Source organism: Thamnophis elegans, chromosome 10 (assembly GCF_009769535.1).
Source record: "Thamnophis elegans isolate rThaEle1 chromosome 10, rThaEle1.pri, whole genome shotgun sequence".
In the NCBI taxonomy this organism is placed as follows: domain Eukaryota; kingdom Metazoa; phylum Chordata; class Lepidosauria; order Squamata; family Colubridae; genus Thamnophis; species Thamnophis elegans.
Window position 1 is genome coordinate 46,628,370 of NC_045550.1, and position 11,926 is coordinate 46,640,295.

At 40.1% G+C, this 11,926-nt stretch overlaps 1 protein-coding gene across 1 annotated transcript; it reads right to left on the reverse strand.

Annotated features, from left to right (window-relative positions):
• Nucleotides 1-289: 289 nt before the first annotated feature.
• LOC116514374 (membrane primary amine oxidase-like) lies at nt 290-10,989 on the reverse strand. Its single transcript, XM_032225936.1, has 4 exons — nt 9,423-10,989; nt 7,264-7,552; nt 5,282-5,411; nt 290-574 (listed from the first exon to the last, which is right to left on the reverse strand). Exons 1-4 carry the CDS (start codon nt 10,987-10,989, stop codon nt 290-292), a joined length of 2,271 nt encoding a protein of 756 aa, XP_032081827.1.
• Nucleotides 10,990-11,926: the final 937 nt, after the last annotated feature.

Below are 11,926 nucleotides of genomic sequence, written 5' to 3' on the forward strand. Positions count from 1 at the left end.
ACAAGGGTCTTGTAACTTGACAGCTTTAAGACTTGCGTGCTTCAAATGCTAGAGTTTCTGAGTCAACATTTTGGTTGCTAAGCAAGAGCATTGTTAAGTGAGTTTCACCACATTTCACATGGCTGGCAAGCCACTCCCACTCAATCACATGGCCAGCAAGCCACTCCCACAAACCTACAGAAGAGGTTCTAAAAAAAATTGAAACCCACCACTGCTTGTCTTATATATGACACAGTGGTTTCCAATCCACTTTCCTGCATCCAATCCATCTGTCAAAAACTAGAAGATATTAGAAAGTTGTTAGGTTTTCAAAACCCTCATAAGTGAAAGCGGGGAAATCGGGCAAACATGAAGCGACTTTTGCCAGACATGCAAGTTGGTTCACTGCACAGGAAGTGGGATCTTGCAGTTTGTTGAAGTAAACACTATCTGGAGAATACATGGAAGGGTCATCATCAAAATAATTGTAGGGCCTCAAGAAGAAACCGATCACATTCCCAATGGTTGCAGTGTTGGGCACATCCTCAGCATGTGGAATGTGTAGAAAGCCAGTATTGATCCAGGCAACCAGATCCTGTGAAAGAGAAAGATTTTTTTAAAAAAAAAATAATCCTGTTAAATGGACAACCTGGAACTATGTCTGACCTACGCATAGTATACAAAATTGTCTGCTACAACATCCTACCTGTTAACGATTATTTCAGCTTCAACCTCAATAATATTCAGGCAAACAATAGATACAAACTCAATGTAAATCGCTCCAAACTACCGTATTTTTTGGACTACAGATGCACCTGAGTATAAGACGCACCACGATTTTGAAGAGGTAATTTAAAAAAAAAAGTTTTTGCACTCTGCAGGCCTCCCAAACCCTCTGCATGCCTCACTTTTTGGGGGAAAAGGGAGGGCATGCAGAACTTTGGGAGGCTCTTAAAGTGCTCCTGGCAGCTGGGGGGGGGCAAAAATGAGCAAGGAACAGCCCGTTTTTCACAAAAGTGGGTCTTTTTTTGCAAAAAAAGGGGGAGCATGCAGAGGCTTTGGGAGGCTTATAGAGTGCTTCTGGGGGCTGGGGGGGGGGGAAACAAGCAAAAATGGCCTGCCCCAGCCCTCAGGAGCACTTTGCAAGCCTCCCAAACTCTTCGTACATCCATTTTTGCAAAAAAGGGTGGGGTTTCAGTAGGCCAAAAATGCTGTATTCAGTGTATAAGATGCAGCCTGATTTTCACCCTCTTTTTTTGAGGGGAAAAGGTTCATACTCCGAAAAATATGGTAGATTGCAGAAAATATGACTTCAGCAACAGAGTGATCAACACTTGGAATGCTCTACCCGACTCCATTGTTACATCCTCTAACCCTCACAGTTTCAAGCTTACCGTGGACGTCCTCACCCCATTCCTAAGAGGTTACTAGAGGTGTGCATAAGTGCACCAGCGTGACGTCCGTCCCTGTCCTACTGTCCCCATTTATTTGTACTCATTTCCTTTTTTCATGTCGGTGTTCATACTTAAACCTGCTAGCCTGTACATGTTTGGAAAACTAAATAAATAAAATAAAAATAAAATAAATGCTGAGCTAACATAGGAAGGAAGAACTGAGTGTTCGCTGAAAGATGCATCAGTAAGATCTGGTCAAATGGAATAATGTGATAGCACAATTTTCTTTTCAGAGGTAGGATGTAGTGATAATTGCAAATCTGAGGAGAGTCTTCCTTTTTTTCATCCCCGGAAGGAATAATACTAAAAAGCAATTTTGCTGAATGACAAATATGAATCCAGCTCAGGATAACTTTAAAAGAAATAAGCTCATAATAATCTTAATATGGTTTCAAGTACATAGAGGCAGCAAAGCTAGTGTCAATGCTGGAAAATCAGAAAGAGTCCATTTTTCTCTGAGCAAATTTCCCAAAAATGCATTACTCTCTTCCTGTCAAGACTATTTCTGAGAATGGGGTGGGGTAGAGAAAAAATGAATTATTTTTACAAATTGACAGTGAGAAAAGTAACAGAGTACTTTGGAGGTCATCTAGTCTATCCCCCAGCTCACGCAGGAGACCTATACTAGGGATTTGAACTGCCAAAGTGCCGACCTTTCTGATTGGCAAGCTCAGTGCTTTAGCCACTGTGCCACCCAGTCAAGCTTCAGTATTCTTTGCCACTGATTTGTCACTGAAAATGCCGTCTTTGCATTTGTGTTTAGAATATCAAGAAACTGTCTTAAAATATGTTTTCTCATAATACATGTTTTGTCCAACCTCACTTCAGAGATAATCCAACTTTTCTAATTAATTGCCTTTTAAAACAGCAGCAAAACAATTTTTTTTTTCAAATTAGAGTTCAAAAATTCATCTGTCTCTTAAGGGCTGTTTGTTTGTCATGATTGCATGCCTTCCCATCTCACTTATAATGACTATATTTGTTGGGGGAATAGCAGACATATTATCATTATCCAGCATAATTATTCTCCAGCATAAAAAGAATTAATTACAGGGTGTCTTTATAAGCAAGGGATAAATATAACTACATAACTTAAAAGAAGGCAATTTTAAAACTTATGAGCAATCTCTTTTTCTAAACTAAACCATTGTATTATATATATATATATAGTGTCACAATCCCTGGTAAGCCCCATTATGGGAGGAAGCTAACTGCTTCCATCATCTGTCAATCGGCTCGTCACAAGAGTCCATCACGACAGAAACCCAATATTTTTACTGTTGCCTTTGTCAAATAAAACACACACACACACACACACACACACACACACACACACACACACACACACACACACACATATATATATATATATATATATATATATATATATATATATATATATATATATATAATTTATTTATCAGCACAAATACAACAAAATGTAACAAAAAGGCAACAGTAAAAATATTGGGTTTCTGCCTGGATGGTCTCTTGTGACGAGCCGAAGGACAGAGAATGGAAGTAGTGATCTTTCTCCCATATTTGGGCATACCGGGGGTTGTAAAAGAAATCTAATATATATATAGTGTCACAACCCCTGGTATGCCCAAATATGGGAGGAAGCATACTGCTTCCTTTCTCTGTCTATCGTCTCGTCACAAGAGACCATCACGACAGAAAGCCATTATTTTTACTGTTGCCTTTGTTACATTTGTGTTGCATTTGTGCTGATAAATACAGCTCAGGTTCGATTCCCAGTAAGGGTATGGCTAGCTGATGAGAGCTAAATAGCTTGAAATAGATCTATACTAGTCTCCCTTTATTTATTTATCAGCACAAATGCAACACACACACACACAAACATACACACACACACAAACACATACACACACACAGATATAGATATAGATATAGATATAGATATAGATATAGATATAGATATAGATATAGATATAGATATAGATATAGATATAGATATAGATATAGATATAGATATAGATATAGATATAGATATAGATATAGATATAGATATAGATATAGATATAGATATAGATATGTTGTATTTTTACCTCTTGTTTATTTCTGATAGAGATTAAATTATTTTTTAAGTGTTTATGGTTTATATATGATCTCTTCGAAGGCCAGCATGCTGCTGGCAATTTTTCTAAACTCATTGTTTTATTCATTTGCATTTTATTGTAAACAGCTTTGAAAATGTTTGAGGGGTAGCTCATAAAAAGGCAAAGTGTTCTTTTTCCAGTCATGTCCAACTCTAGAGCACATTGTGCTCATCTCTGTTTCTTGGCTGAGAGAACCAGCATTGTCATGTGATCAGCATGGTTACATGCCAAAGGTGCATGGAACGCTGTCACCTTCCCACTGAAGTGGTACCTATTAATCTACTCGCATTTGCCTGTTTTCGAACTGCCAGGTGGGCAGTTACTGGGGCAAGGAACAGGTGCTCACTCCATTGCACAGCACTTTGGTCTCAAACGTGGACTGTCAGCTTTCCAGCTGACAAGCTCAGCAGCTTTCATCGCTGAGTCATCACGCCCCATGATAGCTCATACCAATGCTTCATTAAATAAAAAGACCTATTGTAATGGTATGTGGGAAGGCCTTGAGAGAAAAGTCAAAGAGATGCTGCCTAGGGAATGGTCAAATAAGAGATAGCATAGTCCACAGATGGCTAGCGAGCAGGGTAAGAGGCTCAGGATGGAATTTCTCTTGTTTGGCATTGGAGGAAGAAGGTGGGTAAGCTTTGCCCTGCTTGTAAGCGATGCTGTTAGGATAGAGGAATAGAGAGGCTTCAGTTGCAAAATCTAGTTGTGAGGTAGGACCAAGGGACACTTTCATTCCCTAAGCAGAATCTCTTTGCCTCATCTGCCCACATCTTTCCCACATAGCATTACAACCATTGATAGCATTTGCCCAACTCCTAAGTGATTTTTGGTTCTTTTTCCAACCTGACCTCTGCTCGTCCAGATATATTGGGGTTCCACTTTTTATTGCTCTACCCTCTGACAGTGAAAAACCAATAAAACTGAAGAGTGGGAAAACAGTTTTCTTTGCTACCCTGTTTCCCAAAAGTACAACCTACCCCAAAAGTAAGTCCTAGTTTGATTTTTTTACATGTGCCCAATGTAAGCCCTATCCCTCCCCCAAAATAAGCCCTAATCAAGGCCCCCACCCACTCCAGGGTGCATGGGTAAAAATTAAGCTAGGGTGAGGACGGGGGGTGGAGCTGCCCTACTTCAGACAGTTGCAGCCAGGCCTCGCACACCCCAACACCTGCCTTGTTGCCCCATTTCTTCTGTGGCTAGAGAGGCCAGCAAGGCTTTCCTGAAGGCCTCTGTAGCTGGTTCACCGACAAAAGGGCGACTGACAAAAGCGTGCCCGACTAAACCACGGTGACAAAACCATGAGTTCTAAACCACGCCGATGAATGTGCGCTGAAGCGCGCCAACAACAGCGCGCCGACAGAAGCGCGCTCTAAACCTAACCCTAACCCTAACCGTAAACCTAACCCTGACCCTAACCCTTACCTTAACTTAAATCACGCTTCTGTCAGCACGCTGTTGTCGGCGCGTTGATGATGTCGCGGTTTTGTCACTGCGGTTTTGTCGGCGTGCTTTTGTTGTGCGCGCATTTGTCGGGTCACGCTGTAGCCGACAACAGAGCTCCGGATGAATCCGTAGCTCTATTATTGGCTGTAGAGCCCTTCAGGAAAGCCTTGCTGGCCTCTCTAGCCACAAAAGAAGACTTTGACTTTCCTGAAGGCCTCTGGCAGTGAAAAGGAGGCCGGGGGCACTGCAAATAAGACCTGGTGCCTTTTTGGGGTGACTCACCTCATTGACAATGCTCTCATTGTTTATGAAGTTAGAAAAGTCAACAGGAGGATTCCACGGATCCATTTGGCTGTAGACACTGTTACTGGTCGGCTCCTCCTCCTTCCGCTTTGTGACAGCTAACTTGTACCTGAAAAGCAAAGCAACAGTGGCATTGTGGGAAATTGGATTTACCATTTGTTTTCTTTTAAAAGTGCATGGGTTCCTCTTTCATATGTGGCCATGGAAAGCAGCATGGAAAGAGAGGATAAAATTCTCCTAAGAGAAATGTGAAACCTCAAACTGAAAGAATACAGTACAGATAAGCCTTGACTTACAACCATTTGTTTAGTGACTTTTTTGTAGTTATACCACCACCGATGGTGGCATGACTGGTTGTCATACTTAATGACCATTGTAGCATCCTCCAAGTTCAAAATTCAAACACTTGGCAACTGGCATGCATTTAAGACAGTTGCAGTGTCCCAGAGTCATGGGATCCTCATTTGTAACCTACCCAGCCAGCTTCTGACAAGCATAGTCAATGGGGAAGCCAAATTTGCCTTAATGAGCAAAGGGTTTACTTAACAACTGTGGCAAGATAGGTCGTACAATGGGGCAAAATTCATTTAGCAACTGTCTTGCCTAACAACCAAATGTCTCACTTAGCAACAGAAATTTTGGACTCAGTTGTGGTCATAAGTACCATGTTTCCCTGAAAATAAGACACGGTCTTATTTTCTTTTGATCCCCGAAATAAGCGCTTTGCCTTATTTTCGTGGAGGTTTTATTATTTCTGAGCTGTATGAGGCGGCTAGCATGATCACCTCATGGCTGTTGCTGTGTTGCAATATTTTTAGGGAGGGCTTATTTTGGGGGGAGGGCTTATTTTAGTGCATGCACTCAAAAGCCCGATTCGGCTTATTATCTGGAGAGGTCTTATTTTCAGGGAAACAGGCTACCTGTAGTACTTAACTACTGGTCTGTGAATTTCTGGACCCTCACAGTCATCTGATTGTAATCTGGACTCTTAGTTACCAGCCCACATTTACAACAGTTGCCGCATCCTGCAGTCAAATGATCACCACTTGCAACCTACCTTGCCAGCTTCCTCCAAACAGAATCAATTGGGAAGCTGATAGGGAAGGTCATGAGTCACTGTGGTAGGTCTCCCCGACCAGGCAGCAGCCTTCCCAGTCCCATTACACTCACACTGCACCAGTCACCTGCACACATTTGTGCACTTTTCTACACCTGGAAGGAGCCACTTACCTACCTACCAGCCAGCTTGCGTGTCACTTGAAGCTTGCAACTTCTTACTGACCATCTGGGACGTGAGACTTCCTGCTGGCTTCCCCACTTACTTTGGTTGCTGCCAGCCAGCAGGAAATTCGCCAGGAGGCCCTTGCTTAATAGCCTACTCCTTGTTTTACAGTGGCTATAGGGACTGCTAGGATTGCCATTGCTAAACAAGGCGTGTTATGACATCACATTTTACAATCTCATTGCTTAGCGATGGGAATTCTGATCTCAATCACCATTGTTAACTGAGGTCAATCTGTATTTCTTTATATGTTCCATAGCTACATTTCCACACCTTAGAAAGAAAGCCTCGGTGGCGCAGTGGTTAGAGTGCTGTACTGTAGGCCACTTCTGCTGACTATCAGCTGACTGCAATTTGGCAGTTCAAATCCCACCAGGCTCAAGGTTGACTCAGCCTTCCATCCTTCCAAGGTGAGTAAAATGAGGACCCAGATTGTTGGGGGCAATATGCTAACTCTGTAAAAAAAACACTTAGAGAAGGCTGTAAAGTACTATAAAGTGGTATATAAGTGCTATTGCTATTGCTAACTTCTTGGAGAAGAATAAGTCATAACCCAAACATTCTTAGCACTACCAAGAGCTTTAGGAGAACCCAGAAGAACCCGGAAGACACTTTATACTATTACAAGAGAATAATCATCAGCCTGAGAAGTTTTGATTGGTAGCAATTGATGACATACCTGCCCCAACTGAAGCCTGGCTCCAATGGATCAGATTCTGATAGATGGTCTCCAGAAAAGCTGACTATCTGAATGCGGTAGCCTTTTTCATGGCCCCACTTATTGTTGCTCTCGTTGGCAGCAAAATAAATATGGTTGGGCATAGCATCACGGAGACGGAATGCGGCTTGGTTCTCAGTATTGAAAACTTTCCTCACCTTCTTCATTCGATAGATCGTATGTTCTGGGCTCCAAGGAGCCTGCAGTGTCTCAAAGGCCATGTCATTGCCAACCAGCATATTGCCCACACCTTAGAAGGAAAATAAATGTGTTCATTAGTTTTTGGTTAGCAATATAGATCAGATTGCTCCTGCTGCATTTGTCTGCAGAGTGACAAGAAACGGAGCGTATGTATGTATGTATATATTATGTATGTTTGTACTATATATATATGCATTTTTGCTGATAAATAAATGAAGGGAGACTAGTTTAGATTTTTCAAGCTATTTAGCTCTCAACAACTAGCCATATCCTTACTGGGATTCAAACTTCAGCTTTTACATATTAGGTAGTTATATTAACCTCTAAGCCACAAGCTCTCCTCCCCCTTATCAACTGAGCCAGGGAAATGATTGTTTTGTCAAAGCATCTGGTATACCCAAATATGGGAAGGAGCACACTGCTTCCCGTTTGCCTTTCAGCCCCACTCCAGGAGCCTTCCAGGCAGAAAAGCCATTTTTGTGTTGCATTTTTGCTGATAAATATATGAAGGCAGACTAGTACAGATCTTTTTCAAGCTATTTAGCTCTCATCAGCTAGCCATATCCTTTCAGCATGAATATAAACCCATTTAAAGTCATTGTGGGAAATTGTAGGTGCTAATTAAAAGCAGCACTGACATTAAATAGCAGGTTGTCAAAATAACAAAGATAAAAGTTTAATAAAGTTGAAGATAATTGTTTGGCATTATTTAATTACCATTGTATTTCAGACATTGCAAAAGGAGATCCATGTTTGTCTATGGTTAGCTTTCTGCAGTTTTGACAGTATTTCAGGGGGGGGGAATTTAACATGTACAATGGCAAATTGGATTAGCATTATTGTATTCAAACTCAGGGGAGTCTCATCCACCCGCATTCATTCTAAACTATTTCACATAGTACCTCGCTTCTTTACTTTCTGGCATTTTCAATGAAAACAAATTTACTTTGGAGATAGAAATAAGAGGCAATTGAATAGAGTTACTTTGGCCTCAAAGTGTGTGTGGTTCTAGAGGAGAATCCAAATCAAAGACTATTAAGAAAAAAAAACTAAAGATAATTCAGATGGCAAGAATGCATTTTCACTTCACTTTTTCTCCAAGAAATACTAGCCCTGTTTTTATTACCTAACTGGTAACTAGATGAAAGAAAATTCAAAGAGCTCTAGACTGTTTCAAGCAGTAGGGAGAAGGGAATAGGATGAAATTTAAAGAAATTTAAAGTTCTACTAGGTAGGACAATTGTATGATACAAGGGTAGAATGGAGAGAAATGGGCTTGACACTAGTACATGCCAAAGGAATCTGGATATCCTTGGCAATAGGTTAACCCTGAGCCAACATTATGATGCAAATATTAAAAAGCCAAATGCTAACTTGGGATGTATTAACAGGCTCCATAAGAGGCAGCTTTCTGTGGCACATCAGTATATGAAAAGAAATGCAAATAATGTTCCCAGATAGTTCTTCAAGTAAACCATCCAAGAAGTGCGAGGATAATATCTCTTTGGAGTAAGGTCCTAAAATGGGCTCAACTTCTAATAAATGTCAGTCAGAACATTCTTCTTTCACTTCTTAGGTAGAAGCAACTGCTCTGGATTCTACACAATGTTTAATACTTAAATTGACCTCCAGACAGATACTTTTCATTCAAAGAAATAATGTTAAGAAATTAAAACTTAATCCCTAGAGAGGTAGAAAAACTTGTGGAACACTCTGTCTCACTAACTTTTCAAATCTTAAAAAATTGGTTAGATGGAGATAATGTTGTCAATTCAAACTAAAGCATGAGACTTTTTTTTCACATAATCAATACTACATCCACCCAAGAAGGAATGCAAACATTTCCAAAGAACCACTGTACAATAAAGCTTAGAAATCACTGGTGTTTTTAAAATATCACAAATGAAGCTGCAACTCACCACCAATGTCCATATCCACTTTGAAATTGACATTGTGGGTGTGAATTGACCCTGATACCCACTGTTGAACTCTGTTGCCGAAGTCTGTGGCATCATCAAAGAAAAAAGCAGTTTGAATGTATCCGGTGGCAAGAAGATGGACACCAACAGCTCCATTTTGATGAAAAGCAAAGTTCCAGATATAGTTATAGTTACCAAGTGCAGATATGAATCTGATAACCAGAGATGAATCAGATAACCCTCCATAAAATGGAGACTGAATGCTTTCAAAATGACGTCTCAGAGGCAACTCAGAATTATGTTCAAAGATGCACATGGCCTTTTTATGGGTCTTAGGGGATGAAGTATCATGAAAAGTGTGCAAATCCAGGTAAGTAGCTAGGTAGGGGCAATCCACCCCCTGTGTGAGTGTGTACATTCTAGACCCAAATCCAAAGACCATGTCCATGGATCTGACAGACATCATTGTAGGACCATTGGAGCCATAGATAATACTTGCATCTTGTAAACTTAACTCATAGACTATTCTCTCCCCTCTAAATCTGACGTCAAAGATACGTGGTCCTCTGTGGATATCAACTCCAAAAGCTAAACTCCAAGACATGAAGGTAACATGGTTATCCTGAATTCTATAGCGTGGTCCACGAGGTTCATAATGCAAAGGGCTCGGTCCTTGGGGTGGCACCCTCGGCTTCAGTGATGAGTATCCCCCATCAAGAGGAGCTGTTTTAACCTTGTTTACTTTAACCTTTCCCATATTGAATTGCTTTTCCATATCTTTCATGCCCTCAAAATATTGTCCATTATAAAATGTTTTTACCACTTTCCACTGAGAATAATCCAGGCTGCTAAAGTTCACTTGGACTTCCAATCCAACTGGATGCAAATAGCTGCCAGGAGTGTACTGTAAGAGGTTTAGCCAGACACTGCGGTCTCCTGATTTTAGACCTGGTGGCAATGCAAAAGTGATCATGAAAATTTTTGGAAAATTAAGGACTTTTCTCATGAAATTTGGAGCCTTGAAATATTCCTTCAGCATCAACATTTTATATACTTCAACCACATCAGACATCAAAGGAAACCTTTGGGAATAAGGCAACATCTTTCCATATTTCTGCAATGTAATATCTTGATGATATGATGGCTTTGGAAGAGCACCTACTACAAATTCAGTGACATTCGGGACTGGCTGATTTCCAAAATGAACCACAACCAGAGCTTCCCGTGCAGGCTTGACTCCTTGATAATCTAGGAATTGTAGCACTGCTGCTTTGGGAGGCAGCTGCAAGGTGATGGAATAGATGCAGTTGTCTGATGGCTTGGCTTTTGACACATCTACCATTCGCACTCCCAGGTTGGATTGTAAATACTTTTTTACTTGCTTCATCTCTTCTGGAGTTAAATCTCGAAATACCTGGCTGGCAGCAGCCTGACCTGCTTCCTCTTGCCCTTGGGAAGAGCTCTGACAACCCATAGGTTTTTCTCCTCTACTTCGGAAAGCCAAAACAAAGATGACAATGATGGTGATGCATATTGCTATGATGGAAGAAATCACTTTCCAATTCATTTTCCCAAACCTACAGACAGAAACATAGAAAAAAGAGCCTGTTAAATCCTAAATAATTTTAGTCCTGGACACACACATTAAAAAGACTTGTTGAGCATGTAAGTTTCCAAAATATAAATTCAAATGCAATTACAAAATATTCCAGGAATTATGCAAAATTATCAATGATATGCTCACATCCTCAATAAACTTACCATTTAGCCAAGATACTCCTTTTTTTAGTTAAAACCAGGAGGTCAGAAAAAGACAATGGCAGGAAGCTTCTAAAACGACTAGATGTTGCGCTCAATTCAAATGAGATTTTACCTTTTAAAAAAAAAGTTGGTGTGCAATCTCTTACAATGCACTCAGTAATCTGCTGCTACTATCAGGAAATTATACATTGTTTAAAAGGGAGGAGACCTTTATGCAAATTATATTGAAACAACAAACTTCTATTTTGAGGAATGCACTTCTGAGTGCTCTTGTGCCAGCCTTTAATCTTCTTTTAAGCTGTCAGCATTCAACATAATTTATTTCTCCCAAATGAAGTATGGTTAGGTAGATGCTATATTCTTTATACAACAGCTAAATTTATGTCCCTCCCTTTAAGTATTTAAAGAATGAGACTCACACTTGCCTCTTTTTTTTTAAATGAACTTGACTTTTAAACAACAAAAATTGTTTTGTTGGTATTTAATCTTTGAAATTATTTCTAATGTCGGAATACAGACAACTACAAAACCAACTGGGAAAAAATGCTGTTTTGATTATGTAGTGAGAAAACAATGCACAAATGATAGTTGACGATTTTTTAAAAAGGAAAAAACCTAAATAAAAAAGAAATCCATATAATATATATTTATGTCAACCCAGGATCCATATAAAGTCTATATCAACACAGGATTGAGTCCTTTATCATTAAACCTAAACTATTCAGAAGTATATGACATTATCT